Genomic DNA, 16,245 nt, shown 5'->3' with positions numbered 1-16,245 from the left:
GCTAGAGGTCAGAGGACAGCTCGCAGGAGTCATAACTCTCCAACCATGTGGGTCCTGGGGATGGAATGCAAGGTATCAGGGTTGATTGCAGGTGCCTTTACCTTCTGGGACAGCTCACCAGCCTGAGTAATAGTTACTTTTACTAGCACCGGGACTTAACATCTCATATAACCAACTGGAAACAGGAAAGATTTTTTGATGTGTTATGGTTTCAGAGGGTTTTGCTCATAGCCATTCAACCTCAAGTGCTAAGGGCAGAACATCAAAGTGGTTGGAGGGTGTGGGAGGTTCTTTACTTGTCTTATTTTGTAACATTTTATTTGTATAAGTGGTGTGTGTATGTGTGAGAGAGAACAAGAAACCTTAGAGAGAATGGTGTCAGGACTAGGGACCTCTTTCTGAGGGATGAGGATGTAGGAAGCTCGCACTGTGAAATCAATAGACACTTTATATTTTGTAAATTAAGTTTTATTGAAGTACATCTGCAATCCACTTGCTTCCACAGCTTCCACAGCTACTTTCTCATTGGAGTGCCAAGTAGGTATAATGAGGCACCACAGGCTATGTTAACTTGCTTTCTAGTGCTGTGATAAAACACCACGCCAAAAGCAACATGAGCAAAATGTGTGTGTGTGTGTGTGTGTGTGTGTGTGTGTTTAGTTTATATCACACTCCACATCATAGTCCATCACCAGAGAAAATCAGGGCAGGAACCTAAGACAGGGACTGCTGCAGGCAGAGACCATAACCTAGCACACCTCATGGCTTGCTCAACTGCTTTCTTATACCACCAGGACCACCTGTCCCATCATGACACCACCCACAATGGACTGGACTTTCCCACATCAGTCACCACTTAAGGCAAGAATTAAGGAGACATTTTTTTCTCAGTCAAGAGTCCCTCTACCCAGATATGTCTAGATTTGTGTCAAGTTGACAGAAACCAACCAGGGTGCCCACAAAGCCTGAAATGACTGCTATCTAGCCCTGTACATAAGTGACTTGCCTACTCCACACCTAAATGGGGAGAAATGTGGCAGGGCTTGTGGGTTAGTGCAAGGACCAGTGATGGAGATCATGGTACAGATAGAGCATGCAAGGGTAAGGGAGGAAGCGGCCATGGAGGAAAAACAGCTATGACTGTGTGACAGTCACCATTCCGTGTGTTGTGTCCTCTTGTTTAACCTTCACAGTGGTCATATGGAGTGCTTGACTTATACCCATTTTGTAGGTAAAGAAGCAGAAGTACAGGAGGTTAAGTGACTTACCATAGGCCATGCAGATGACTGATTGAGTGGGTATTTGAACTCAGACTGTCTGACCTAGGAGCTCCTGTGCCATTTAGCTAATGAGGGCTATAGGGGGCAAATACTTTGAGTCCAGACAATATTTAAATGGGTACTGCCTAACTGGGCTTTGCGAGTTGTGTAGGAGCTGGACATGAATACCAGAGAACACAGCCAGCTTGCATTAGGGGTGGAACTTAGGAGGGGCTGTGAGTATACAGTCAGTTTGGCTCCTTGTTGAGGCCTGTGATAACTCAGCGAGACACAACTGCCCTATGGTGTTAAAATCATGTAAGTGAGAGTGTACAGTTCCATGATGAGAAGTCACTAAGAATTTCCAGAACATTCTGTCAGCACAGGGATTTTCTTAGAGCGGTCCCCATGAGCCTCTGCAGGTCACACACACCAAGGGTCATAACAAACCCAGTTCCATCTGGCTAAGCCAGGGGCCTCCAGAACCAGGGCAGGGGCTTAGACGGGAATAACATTGTCACCCAGAGTTCCAGGGTCACCAAAGCAGAGACGGGCATGTTTCTGGAGCCACCCAGAGCCTGCCAACTTCAGATGCCTGGAGTCTGGGACTTGGGCGTATTCTTTGGCAAAGCCATCTAAGAATTTATTTTTATCAGAGAAACTTGGAAATAGCTGAGCCTCGAGGACCCCAGGAAGGGATGGGTCCCCAGAGTCTGTACTGGTGCCCTCCTGATGTCAAAAGCGGAGAATGAAGGCCAGATGGGGAAGCGTAGGGTGGTAGGACATGGACCTGGGACAGAATCGCGAGAATTTTCTCTCCCTGCCCTGACCAAGATCCTTCTCCTTCAGTTGACAGGGAAGTTCATCCATTTTGACATTAGCTTCGCTGAAGTAATTTGTACTATGGTGGACATAACTGAGTGGCTTAGTTCTTTGATCCATGACTTCAGTTTCTTGGAATGTCCCTCTATCTTTCCCTTTCTCGTTTATCAAAATGAAAGAGTGGGAGGTGGGAGAATATGGGTTGTCTTATTATTTAGACCTGAGTTCAAATTTTATTCCTCTTCTATTTTCTGTTCATAGGAGTACCTAGAACTAGAGCACTTTACTTCAATGTCTCTAAGCCTCAGTTTCCCCAGGAAGATGAGAGTAATCAGGAAGTCTCTTATGGCTGGGAGGATTAAAGGCCCTGAAGTGGGGGTACAAGTGAACCGAGAGCAGGTGCTCAGTCCACACCAGGGCCCTGGCTGGCCCTTGTCTGGCACCAAAGTATTAGTTCTCTTCTGTCCTTCCTGAGATGCACGGGTTTGCCAAGGCCCCAGCGTGAGGCTCTGGCCTTTGTGGTGTGGTGACATGAAGTGTGAGCCCGCTGCTCAAGTGGCACCCAAGATCGGGAAGGCTCTCTTATTCTCTGTATTCCGTCCAGGACCCTCGCCTAGATTCAGGGGCCGCCCACACTCCGCGTGGGCCTTCTTCCCACCTCAGTCAGCCTGGTCTGTCCCAGGTGACCCCAGATCCTGTCAACAATCAATATTACTAGAGAGCAGAGCCTGTGTGGGAGAGCAGCGAGGGTGTGGGTGGCTCCTGAGCCAGAGACTCATCCGGACCCGACTTTCCCACAGTAACACAGATGCCATGGTTCCTACCTCCATAAACAGAGCTGGTGGTGCTGAGAGGAAGGTAAAGATTTGAGCACCCCAACCACACACATAATGTCAGTTCTATTTACCAAAGTTTAGAAAAACCAGTAAGTTTGTCCTTTGGGAAAAGAGAGGGCAGCACGGGTCAGTCCTTGGCAGGGGAACCTGCACCAATCATTTCTCATCTGCGGCCAACAGGGAGAGCTCGAGCAAGCTAGTAGGCTGTGATTGTCAAAGGCCCGCCCCCCTCCACGGACCCGCCTCCACCTGATAGGGACAGCACCCAGACACACTACCAATGCATAACAGTTCTCATTCAAACTGTGCCCAGTTCAGGGGACAACAGGAAGCTGACGTGAGACGTCATTTCTGGACCGCAGACTCTGTGGAGCCAGGCCAGATGCTCAGAGTGAGTGCTGGCTCTTTCTGCTGTCTTCTTTCCAGCCTGAGTGAAGCCACTGAGGCTCCCTTAGCAGAGAAAATTATTTCTTTCCTTCTATTTAGGGAGAAGAGCAGAACTGTGCTCATCCGGGTCATTGGCTCTGCCCAGAGAACCCCCAAGCTGACTTTTGCATGGCTGAATTTTTTTCCAGACTTAAAAAAAAAAGTCTCTCTTATGTCATGAAATATGAAGTGAGCTCAGAAAATGGGAGCATTTAAGCAAAGAAAGGAAAAAATAAAAAATCCGGATGGGAGATGATGTGGAAGAAAAGTGAACAGAGACCGGTCCTTTCTTCTCAGCAGACATGGGGAGCCAGACAGGGTACTGGAGTTTGTGGATGGAGAAGTCACTCTGCAGTGATCTGGTGGCTCAAGATGGCAGCCCTCACACTCTAAAGAGTCTTCCCTAGGCCAACAGTGGGAAGTTATCAGCTATATACACGTTAGTGTAAATTATTCCAACCAAAGAAACCCTTTGGTACTTGCTGAGATTACCAGCAAGCTGTCTGGTGTTCGAAGGATTCTGCTGAGGATGGAGGGCCTTGCTTTGGCTCAGTGACTCACTGGATAAGGCATCCTTTTTCTAGAGTTTCTGCCATAGGCTGGAAGGTACTCTCTTTCTTCAGTGGAAGCCTCTTTCTTGTCCAGGTCTTCTGGGTCCAATTCGCTAACAATGTCTCTTAGCGACAGAGCTAAACAGACCAGAGTTTGACCTTTGTAGCAGAGTTCAGGTTCCTTCTTCCTCCTCTTCTGGGCTCTTCCTTGCAGTATTTCTAGAGGAGCAAACTGGTTTGTAGGCCTGGGTCTACCCAGGTTCATTTGCTCAGGCGAAAAACCCAAGCTCAAGGCTGGAGAGGTGGCTCAGTAGGTAAGTGTTTGCTGTGCAAACTCGAGGACCTGAGCTCTCATTCCCAGGACCCATGTTAAAAACATTTAAGCAGAGTAAATGTGCTTGTAAGCTCACAATGGGGGGACAGATAGGTGGAGCCTTGGGGTTCACTGCCCAGCCTAACTGGTGAGTTCCATTCAAAGGGAGACCTGTTTCTTTGTTTGTTTGTTTGTTTTTCTTTTCTTTTTTAAAGATGCTGGTAACTGAGGTTGACCTTTGGCCTCTATACATATGTGTGTAAACTTTCACCCAAAATATATGTGCACCTGCACACACAGACAGCCAGTTACTGCCCCTTGCAGGAGGAGCCTCGGGTTTCCCACTCTGGGAGTGGCGGTGATGACTGCAGAGGTCCTGCCTGGCTTGTAGGGTCAGCATACTCTTGTCTTTCAGAGGTGAGTCTGGAGCTGGGAAAACAGAGAACACGAAGAAAGTAATCCAGTACCTGGCTGTGGTGGCATCTTCCCACAAGGGCAAGAAAGACAGTAGCATCACGGTGAGTGACAGGTGCTTCAAGGCTGCACCTTAGCTGACTTAGGTGAACATACACCAGAGTGAGAATTCAGCCTCCTGGGTGGAGCAAGCTGGTTCTGGGACCCCCCTCCCCTTGCTGTGGCTACATGGTCCCAGCAGTCTGGGGACTGAGCCTCTTCCACTGAGATCTTCCATGAACACTTCTTAGCAGTGACCATGCTTTTGTAAGATAGGGACTATCCTACAAACTCCAGTGTTCCTGGTCCCTGGCCTTTGTCCCTATATGCCACAGCATATTTGGAGCCTGCAAATATACCCTATATACTGTCCCTAGGGGGTAGGACTCGGTCTCAAATTAGAACAACCCCATATCCCACCCCCAGGTGACAAGAATGCTGGGGTTTGTCAGCATGGGTCCCTTGTCCATTATTGGCTGAGCCTCTTGATGTGAGCCACAGACCACAAGGATGAGGTCCTGCATGGACATGTGGTTACACTGAAGGGGGCAGAACCAAACCAAACCAAATCAAATCAAAACAAAATGAAAAACCAACAACAACAAAATACAAAGCCCCCAGTAGGAAAGAAAAGGGTTTACAAAGAAAGGCAGAGGGAGTTTCTAGAATTTTCCCTTGCTTCCCTTCCTCTCTTCCATTTGCATTTCTCATCTGTCCCCTATGGGACCCTGGGTCCTATCAGTGCCTCTGTACGGACAGGGAGATGATGGGAAAGGCTTCTACCACACTGCACCTTGCTTCCTGTTCTTAGGGGCTAACAGACTGTACAGTGGTCAGTGAACCTGGAGCTCTCAGGGACCTGGGCTGGGTGCTGGCTATAGCCTAGGAACCTTTTCCCCTTAAACAAGCTCAGGGCTATAGCCTGTTAGAGTTATGTGTAGGGAACACTGACCCAAGCTTGTGTGATAGAGAGAATACCCCTTCTCTTCCACCTAGCCTTTTTCTATATAATAAAAATAAGACGTAATAGTTAGGATGACCTTTATGAGGGCTGGACACCCTCTCCCTGTATCTGCAGACACATATCTTCCCCCATCAGATCAGAGGCCAGTGCTTGGTCTCATAAACCAGATGTGGTGGTGTACACTATTATCCACTTGGGAGGTGAATGCAGGAGAACCAGAAGTCCAAGTTCATCTTCAGCTATCTAATAAGTTTGACACCAACCTGGAATACATGATACCCTGTCAAACAAAGGGAGGAGAGAGAGAGATGGAGAGAGAGGAAGGGAGGGGGAGGAAGGGAGGAAAGGAGGGGGAGGGAGGGAGGGAGGGAGGGAGGGAGGGAGGGAGGAAGACATCCACTGAGGCCCCAGCAATTAGGAAATGATGTCTGGCAGTTGTGATGGTGTGCTATGAGTCTGTGATCCCAGAACTCGACAGAAGGATCTTGAGTTCAGAATTAACCTGGCTATAAAGTGTCTCAAAAGTACCAAGGGGACAAGGGAGGGAGAAAGGAGAGGAGAGAGAGGAGAGAGCACAGTTGAAGTGAAGGAGCTGATCACTGTTGGCTAGGGCTGGTAGCAAGGAGAAGGAACCCAGCTCAGGGCTCCCATTGTGGGTTGGGCTTGGTTGTGAAGGCAGAAGCACTGACATCTGTTTCATACTGTGCTGTCCCACTGCAGCAAGGCCCATCTTTTGCCTACGTGAGTAACAGAGTTTTCCTGGTGTGATGGGAGGCACCGAGTGGATTAAGACCTGCATGCATCTGTTGCACCCACGGGCCCCCTAGTGGATGCAGGAGCAGGGCAAACCCCTGAGTTCCCAGCCCCAGACTAGTAGAGGCACCAAAATATCATGGGGTGCATGGGTAGGGGTGGGGGTGATGCCAGAGTGCAGAGTGGGGTATGTTAACTGCCGAGGGCTCCTGCCAGAATCCCCAAGGCTGTACTCCAGCCTGGATGGATTGCCCAGTTCAGAATAAACCTCATCCCTTCCCCACAATGTGCCCGCCATCAGTCTCCTAACACACTGGAATGACCCATCCCATCTGTTGAGGATCTGACCGTCAGGTTCCAGAGTGGCCCTAGCTTGGTCAGTGGGAAACCCAGCCAGGGCAAAGCTACCTTCCCTGCTTTCCTGCACCTGTGTGTATTTGTGCATGTGTGTGCCGTGCGTGTCTCTTCTCCTGCATGCCAGTTGCCTCACCCAAGACATTTGAAACCATCGTGGGTTTGTGATGCACCAGCTTTGGTGGCTCGGTAAGGCCCCAGCTGTGCCACACACAACCTGGCCCTGCATGGACCTCTGCGTATGTGAACTGGACTTTGATGCAGAGCTTGTGGGGCTGGCAATGGGTTCCAGCCTAGAAAAGAATCTCCAGGATGTTCCATATCACCTAGTCTGTTTCAGGTAGATGCTGGGCCACACACTATTTGTCTCGGACAAGAAGTTGGTTGTTATTTGACATAGGCTGTATAACCTTTGCCAAGTCAGCTAATGGTTCTAGGCCACAATCTCATCATCAATTGGATGAGGTCTCTATGTTCGAAGTTCTCCTTGGAGAACTAGAAACCTCTTTGCAGAAGAGGGAGCTTTGTGTAAAACCTTTGTATCCCAAGTCTGCATAAGTAGATGCAATTACTCCAAGTTTCTTCCTACTAGCCAAGGAAAGTAGATGACTTTTCTTATCAATTTCTCCAGTGGGCCAGGTCCACTTGGTGCTGGGGTTTCGGTGGATATCAGACCTTCTACATCTTGTTTTGCAGGCTGCATTGTGGGGTGATGGTCAGGCGGCAGCAGCAGCCACTGCCTTCTGTGGCTTGGCATCTTTTGCTTTCCTGGCATGGCTTACTTTGTTGGCCCTTTCCTTAGCTCCATTAATCACATGACTGCATTTGCACACGGGAGTCTTGCAGAGGGGCCTGGCAGGCTGCACTCAGTCTCGGCTGCATTTAATCTGTTAGACAGAGCTCGTGTAGTTTTGAGGCTTCATTCTGCAGTTGCTTAAAAGGATTTCTGGTGGGTTTTGAGCCTTCCAAAGTATCTTCCATAGGAAACATCAGAAGTCCAGGCCTGCCAGGTGAACTGCTGCAACTTTTAAAAGTTGGGCTTAAGCAGTGGGAAGGTTGTAGCAGCTTAGCTTGCAGAAGGCAAGCCTGAACTGTGGTATTACCTGGACAGCAGGCAGGTTGCACACTGCATGCTCCTAGGGGTGGCGTTCATGGGGTTGTAAATATCCCAGCACTGTATGATATGACTCTTGTCTCTGGAGAGCAGATGTGTTCTCTGTCAGAAAACTCTTCTGAACAGATCCTGTACATCTGGAAGAGACATTTGGGGCCTAGGAGGGGCCGAGAACAAGACAGAGCCAGTGACCAAAGGGCAGAGATTTGTGTCAGGCCTAGGTTGTGTTCCCCCATAACTAGATGTAAATAAATTTTAGGGGGAGCTGGAAAAGCAGCTTCTACAGGCGAACCCTATCCTGGAGGCTTTCGGCAATGCAAAAACCGTCAAGAATGACAACTCCTCTCGTTTTGTAAGTAGCAGAGTGATAATGGGATTTCCTGGGGCTGATGTGGGTACCCTGATGTCACATATCCCCCAAGAACACAGACTGTAAGAGTTCAAGGGCCTTCTGGAACTAAAGGACTAGAGGCAGTAGAGGATAACCACATCTGTTCCCCGCCTTTCTGTCCCAAGGGCTCCTGTCCCTACTCATTCACTCAATAATCACTGAGCATCCATTGTCAATTAGCCATTAATTAACATCTGTGACTTATCTAACATTTACTGAGTACCTACTACATATTAGATATATGAAATATTTATTCATTCATTCAACAAAGTATGAATTGGACACCTACCTTATAACATACATCTGTCCTCTATCAAATACTGACTGAGCACTTATTGCATCCAACCATTCTGTGGACACTTTTATACAGACCATGCTCCCCCTTTCCATTTATTAAGCACATAGTATATATCTGGCACTGACCTAGGCACCAAGAATCACAGTGAATATTCTTGGTGTGACTCCAGACACAGGAAAGGGACCAGCAGTCAGTGATGTGGGAGATGTCACGGTCTCACGTACACTTTCCCGGGTCCCAAGGTTGTCTCCTTCCTTGCTCAAGACTAATGGGTTGAAGGATGCAGAGGAAGTATGGTAGAAGCCACAACAGACCGGAATTGTCCTAATGAACAAGGAAGCTGGGCCTCCATTAGGCAGTTTCCTTAGTGAGGGGAACGGAGGATGTGCCTGTCAAAAAGAGTGATGGGGTACCTCTTGAACCTGTAACTCTCTGGGACAGGGACCCCTGAAGGGACATCTAGAGAAGACTCAGTGGTTACAAGCACTTCATGTTCTTGCAGAGGACCAGAGTTCAGTTCCCAGAGCTCACATGGTAGCTCAGAACTGCCAGTAACTCTAGCCCCAGGGGATTCAAACCCCCATGAGCACTCCCACACACTTCACATGTAGGTCCTTGGAGACATTTCCCTGCCCACCCAGAAGCTCCCCTTGAACTTCACTGTGCCCCATTTTCATTGCAGCTGCTCATGCAATGCCAAGTAACACTCTTACTGTCTCAGATTCACATAAAATATCTTGATGTCCTCCCTCTAATATGAAGGAGGAAGAAGAAGGCATCCAGAGCCAGGCCTGGTGGTACATGTCTGTAATCTCAGCACGAGGGACGTTAACCTGGGCTACCTAGCAAGACCCTGACTTGTTCATAATACAAGTGGGGAACCAGGAGGAGTTACTCAGAGAGAGCTCTGGCTTAGCATCTGTGAGGCCAGGGCTTCCACTCACAGCATTAGCAGGAGATCAGATAGCCCAGTTAGTAAAGTGCTTGCCCTGAAAACACTAGGACCTGAACCTACAAGAAAAATCAAGACATGGTAGCGTATGCTCGTAGTCCCAACAGTGGGGAAGCAGAGAGTCCTTAGGACTGGCTGAGCAGCCATCCTAGCCTGCTTGAAGAGCTCCAGGCTAGTGAGACACGCTGTCTGAGCAAACAAGGTGGACAGTAACTGAGAAATATAACACTTGATGTTGTCCCCTGGCATGTGTATCCAATCCCCCTGCCCCACACACGTATACACAAAAAACATTTCAGCCTAGCCCACTTAGTGTAGAAAAGCCTGTGACTGACAGCCACCTCTGGAAGCAATGTTATGCCAGGCCGCTTAACCTTTGTCGGTCTCGGTTTCTCCCCCCTTGGGGACAGCCATGAGGGACTTACTTGTTTCATGAATAAATGATGTTCCCTGCATGGACTTGATTGGCCTGGGGGTGCTGCTTGCTGTGGCCCAGCAGGACTGTGGAGCTCTGAGTATTTTTGAGAGTCTCTCCGGCCCTCAATGGCCCCCTGACACCTCCCCACCTGCCTGTGGTGTGAGATCTGTACTGAGTCTGGCCACTCCATCAACTTGTTCTCCTCTTGGCAGGGTAAGTTCATCCGCATCAACTTCGATGTTACCGGTTACATCGTGGGTGCCAACATTGAAACATGTATCCTTTGCTGAGCTGGGACCTCAAGAGGGTGAGGGGGCCCAGGAAAAACACAAAATCCCCTCCCTCTCTGCAGACTTTTGAGTGTCTTCTGGAACAATCCTTCTTGTGTTTACCAGGAGGTGCTGTGGGATAGGGTTACGTGTAAACCCTCAATGGCCTGTGTTGCACTGTTGACTGATCTCTTCTTCCCTGGACCTGGTTACTCAGTTCTCTGAACCTTGTGGATGAGACAGAGATGATGTCTGGAGAGTAGAATTAGAATAGATTATATTCATCACATTTTGAGCATGTGCTAGGACAGACTAGGGCCAGCTTGGCATCAGCTGTCATGCAGCCTTTATCACCTCTTTGCTTTCCCAAGGCCAAACCCCTTGTCCTTAAAAAGTTTATCTGAGATCAGCTGCCCTACACAGGCTCATGAATCAGAAATAGCAGCCAACTCTGACAGCTCTTTGGTCTCTTATAACTTTCCAGGGAGCCTCTCTGGTCCTGGGGACACCTGCAGCAGCTGACTTGGCAGGGTGGGTTAGGGGTTAGGTTGTGGAAGCTTACACCCTGGCTGGCCCCAGAGTCCTTAACTCCTCCCCAACCAGATCTTTTGGAAAAGTCCCGGGCAATTCGTCAGGCCAGGGATGAGAGAACATTCCATATCTTTTACTATCTGATCGCTGGAGCCAAGGAAAAGATGAGAAGTAAGTGTTTACCCCTGTGGTGGTTTCAGGGTCCTTTGGTGTATTCAGTTATCCTCACCAACTCTATAAAGTGGAAGATAGTTAAGCTATCAGTCACACATTAGACCATTAACTGTTGAGGTCCAGTTACAATCTGTGACTTTAAAGGAAGTAGATGACAATGACTTTGATGCCCATTTAGAAAACTTGCCAGGTGCCTGGTAGGGTGACACATTCCTTTAATCCCAACACTCAAGAGGCAGAGGCCAGGAGATTTTTATGGGTTTGAAGCCAGCCCAGTCTACATAATGAGACCCTGCCTTTAAAAAAATAACAAAACAAAACTTTCAGTTATATTTAGTTGTTGTCTTTGGTTTGGTTTGTTTTTGAGATCAGTTCTTACTTTGTAGTCTAGGTGACCTAGAAATTGCTAAATTAACTAAATTCCAATTTAGTCTTGAATTTGTAATCCTTCTGCCTCAACTTCTCAAGTTCTGAGTTTATAGGCATGGGCCCCCAAAGCCTAGCATTGTATTTTGAGTTTAGAAGGAATTTGAAAGAGCAGTGAATTCAGGGCCTTTTCTGTTTTGAGACAGGGTCTTATGTGGCCCAGGCTAGCCTCAAACTCACTGCATAGCCTTGAACTGATCTCCCTGGTCCACCCCACAAGTGTTGTGATTACCTGCACACACAACCTCCTCCACTCCCTCCTTCCTCATCCTTTCTTTTGACTCTGGGGATGGAGCCCCAGGCTTTACACATGCCAGGCAAGTTCTGTAAGTTGAGCTCCACCCCAACTAAACAGACTTTTTCTGTTTCTTTAAAAGGCCGAATAGCATATGCATTCTGTTGAACTCTGCCATTGTGCAGAGACAGCCACAGCAATGCATAAACCAGCAGAATAAATGTTTCAATAAAAACTATATTTACAAGAACAGGAAACATACTTCAATTTGCCAACTTCCATTGTAAATTAATTTTTAGGAAAGAAAGAAAAAGATGCCAAGTTCAATTTATGTTGCCCATATGCTCATTGGAGCATGGTCAAATTCCCAGTGACCACCCACTTAAATAAAACTAAGTCTTTCCCCACTCCTGCCCCTACCAAAAGTCATCAACTGTGAAGAGCTACACTTCAGAATTCCTGTCACAGGTTCCTAAGGGCTTCCTGTCTAGACTGTTTCTTTTCTTTTTGGGGGGTAGAGTAGGGTAGTTGTCACAGAAGCCTCAGAGTTGAGGAATCAAATTCTTAAAGAAACATCAAAAGTATAGCCAGAAAAGGGACACGTTGTGAATACATGTGGCTAGTGGAATTCACATTCTATGATTGGGATTAGGATTAGGTTAGAGAACTGACGGAAACAACAGAAACTTGTTTTCCATCACGTTTTTCCCCTTAGTTACGTTCATTAAGATTAGCAAAAGGACTGGGGTGTGACACATGTTTGTCCTTTCAGCACTGGGAGGTGGAAGCAGAATAGCTAGGCCAAGGCCAGCATGGAACCTTGAAAGAGGGAGGGAGGGAGAGGAGGTAGGGAGGAGAGATGAAGGAAAGAGAAAAAGAAGGAAAGGAAGCTAGGAGGAGGGAAAAGAAAATGAGAGGAGAAAGGAAAGGAAGTTGTGAAAGGGTTTCAGCCACGATGGGTGTTTGCACGGCCCTGAAATAGGGGATGTCGCCCTCATTCCCTTGTTTGTGAAGCTTGGCCTCCTGGAGCACCAGCAAATGGTGGGGGCCCTTGGCGGGCAGATTGCCCAAGTTGTTTACCCTTCCTCCCTCTTGTTCCCTGCTGCACTTTGCTCCATGCCCTGCCACAGGCTTTCCCACAGCTGGGGCCGGGGCAGCTGCGCCAGGGGCAGCTGGGCCAGGGAACAGGGGACAGTCTAGGGCCAATTGCATTTTTGTTTGTTTGTTTGTTTGTTTGTTATGCTTTCTTTGAGTCAGGATCTTACTATGTATCCCAGGCTAGGCTGAAGCTTATAGCAACCCCCTGCTTTGAACTCTGAAGTACTGAGATTATAGGCATGCATACCACACCCAGCCGATTTGTATTCTTGATGGCAGAGCTGGGGAGAAGGAAAGTTTAAGAGGTTGAAATGTCTATGAATCTCTCCAAACCATGGATAATGGTGTTGACTAAGACCCAAGTCCTTGTGACCAGTCCCATGTTTCTCTGAACCCAGAAACTTGAGTTACCTTGGCCTTGAGTACATTCAACTTTGGGCTCATCAAGTGACTTCAAGGTGACCTGACCCATAAAAGACTTTGGCTTAAAAAGAGAGCATCTCCCTGATTTTACTCCAAGTATCTTTAATTGTCTTGGCAAGGAACAGACATGTTGGAAGAGTAACAATGAGAAAAGAAAAAGAAAGGAAGAAAGGAAGGAAGGAAGAAGGAAAAAGAGAGAGAGAGAGAGAGAGAGAGAGAGAGAGAGAGAGAAACCTTTCTTTTCTTTGGCACTGTTGCTAATTTCCTTCCTAGGGAATACACAACAATATCCATCCCTTCTCCTAACCTCCCAGCTATAGACGCACGATTCCACCAAAGTTCACACTGGGGAAACAATGATTTCTCTAGGCTTTTTTACCTCCTTAAGGAAGGAAAGGAGTCACAGATAGGGGTGTGGGTGCTCCAGGTCACCCCTGGAAAGCCTTCACCACAGGGTAACAGCTCCTCTCTCTTAGTCTTCCCTGGCCTATGTACTATAGTATGGTTTAGAAGATGCTCACTTCTAACAGTCTTAGACCAGCCTTGAACTTGAGATTCCCTGTCTTGACCTTCAGAATACTGGGCCTGTAGGCTTGTACAGACAGGCATGTACCAGCAAGCCTGGTTGGCACAAACAAGTTTTTTTTAATGTAATAATATAAACAAGGGATTGTAAAATAGGTTCATTAAAGGACAAGATAATAATCATCCTAAGCTTTGAGAGCCATAGTGTTTTTGTTAATAGCTGCTTATTATTACAGTGGGAGAGTTCACAAGGAAATTGAGGCAAACCTGCTTCAATAAAACTTTATTTGCAAAGGCAACCAGTGGGCCAGATTTGTTAACCTCTGATAAAAGGCTTGTCTACTGATTCAATTAGAAATAATTGAAAAAAAAATGAGGAAGGGTGAGAGCTAAACCTTTATCTATACAGAGCAGGAATTCAGCATATAAGACCTAATTTTGATGTCCTGAAATAGCTTGTTATACACAGGCAAGTACATAATATACTATTTAGGATATATAGATCAGGCTGATTTTAGCTGTCTGATATCCCGGCACAGTATATAACCTACACAATCATATAAAACCAATGCCAGGCCTCCTTAGCCTTATTCCCCAGGGAAAGGTGAGTGTGCTATCTGCCCGTTCAGCAGCCCCATGATGCAGGACAAACAGACGTAATAAGGAGTCAAGTCAAAGCAGGAACTCAGTTTATTACTGTGAACATCAGCTTATATAGGTTAAGTGACATCGGGTGATGTGGGGGTACCTCCAGCCAATGAGAGATGACCAAGCCCTCCCTTTGGCTAGAGGAGTGTCTACCTAGATTTTGCTGTCTCATCCCCACTTGGTAGCTTTGAGACTATCCTTCAAACCAGAGTCAGGCTTTTCTCTGTCCTACAGGCCTCGAGGTACAGGCCCTGAGATAATTTTGGCCCAACAAACCAGCACTGGCTGGTGAGGACTGTACATGAAGACATATAAGAAGGGTTTTAACTGCCCAAACTTTGAGAGAGCAAGAAAAATGGTGATGGCCCAGACTGTTCTTGGGTCCCTGTGTCATGTCTCCTCGTTCACTCCACTCTCTTCCTCTCTTTGAGGTGACCTGCTTTTGGAGAGCTTCAACAGCTATACGTTTTTATCCAATGGCTTCGTGCCCATCCCAGCTGCTCAGGATGACGAGATGTTCCAGGAGACGCTGGAGGCCATGTCCATCATGGGCTTCAATGAAGAGGAACAGCTAGGTGAGTTTCATGCTGTGGCCTAGGAGACTGGATTTGTATGTGTGGTGCTGAGGGATTTCCCTACTGGTCCTCATCTGGTCAGGGTAGATGGCTACTCTCTTGAATTCCCTACCTCCTGAAAGGAGGGAGAGTGGGAGGGAAAGGAAACAAAGAGAAGCAAAGTGAATCCTGCCACACATGGCTTAGACCAGTGACTGAAGTAAAGCTTCTTATGTTGGAGTTGACCCACATTGACTTCATCAAAAGTGACTCACTGTGTTAGTTACTTCTGCTTCAATGCTGACACCCGATGGGACAACTTAAGATGGGGGGTTTATCTTGGCTGATGATCTCAGAGGGAATCTACCCGTCACAGAGGGGAGGCATGGTAGAACTGTTCAGACCATGGCAGTGGGATTGGGTGGCAGAGCTCCTTAAATCACAGCAGGTAGGAAGCAGGATGGGAAGAAAGTGTCCCATCAGCCTACTTCCACAGTCTAGGTCCTGCCTCTTGGCTTTCAGAATAGTACCATTAGCTAGGCTCCAAGAGCTGGGAAGATAGCCATACTAACTCCATACCGGAAAAGTCAGCCATGCTGGTCACAGGTTCCATAGACTCTAGGGACTCAACAGTTTCTCTAAACGCTGGTTTCAGGTCCTTCATTTTTCAACACTGTGGTCCCTATATAGGCTATAGTTTTCTTGACAACAATGCAGTTGTATTCCAGCTTTTACAGCCTTTAGGTTTGTGGCCAAAGTGTAGAGGGACTCTGTCATAGCCCCAAACAGTGCCATCTCACTACCTTGGGTTGGTGGGCCTAAGTGAGTGTGTATGTTCCCTGACTGCCTATGATGTTAGGGTCGTGGGAAGGGAGGTAAAGGCGCTAAGAGCAGGTTCTTAGGGCTGAACATAGGCATACCAGGTATGATGGGAAGGAGGTAATGAAGACATAGGCTCTTCCTGGGATTTCAGCTCTGTTGATAGACTGATATTGCCCAATATCATTCCACAATTGGCCGTGAAGCCCATATGGCCCCTGCTGGCTTCAGTGCTGTAACTCCAGAATGACTTTCCTTCAGGTTTGAATGGGCTCTAGGGTTCAGAGTTCCCCAGGGCAGGACTGTGATAAATTGGCCTCCCTTCCTGCATGCTTTGGGCTCCCAGACTATCCAGTTGCTACAGTAAGGCCCACAGGATGAGCTGGTGCCTTTAGGATAACCTGCAGTGGAGAAAAAGAGGGTCCACGGACAGAGTTGGCAGATGGGTAGTGTCTGTAGCTCTTGACAATGGCCTCTCATCAGCATCCAAGGCCATGAACTCCCTAAATCTGATGCATCTTTTTGGGAACAAGGGTCCTAGCTCATAATCCAGTTTTAAGAAGACACAAAGAGCTGGGCAGTGGTGGTACACACCTTTAATCCCAGCACTTGGGAGACAGAGGCAGCCAGATCTCTGTG

The 16,245-nt window shown here is 47.6% G+C and overlaps 1 protein-coding gene across 2 annotated transcripts in view; it reads left to right on the top strand.

Annotated features, from left to right (window-relative positions):
- The window catches only part of Myh11 (myosin heavy chain 11), a 97,036-nt gene that overhangs the window by 36,297 nt on the left and 44,494 nt on the right, over positions 1-16,245 (top strand). For both annotated transcript variants that reach the window (XM_041675919.1, XM_041675920.1), the window contains exons 5-10: positions 4,623-4,725; positions 6,345-6,365; positions 8,105-8,197; positions 10,117-10,180; positions 10,777-10,875; positions 14,665-14,808. In XM_041675919.1, coding sequence (XP_041531853.1) covers positions 4,623-4,725; positions 6,345-6,365; positions 8,105-8,197; positions 10,117-10,180; positions 10,777-10,875; positions 14,665-14,808 — 524 coding nt within the window. The remainder of the gene's footprint in view (positions 1-4,622; positions 4,726-6,344; positions 6,366-8,104; positions 8,198-10,116; positions 10,181-10,776; positions 10,876-14,664; positions 14,809-16,245) is intronic.

This window comes from Microtus oregoni, unplaced genomic scaffold (genome assembly GCF_018167655.1).
Source record: "Microtus oregoni isolate MIOR12 unplaced genomic scaffold, Mior012 000027F_ref0000203, whole genome shotgun sequence".
Lineage (NCBI taxonomy): Eukaryota > Metazoa > Chordata > Mammalia > Rodentia > Cricetidae > Microtus > Microtus oregoni.
The sequence above is the reverse complement of the archived record's forward strand: the minus strand, read 5'-3'. Positions and strand labels throughout refer to the sequence as shown.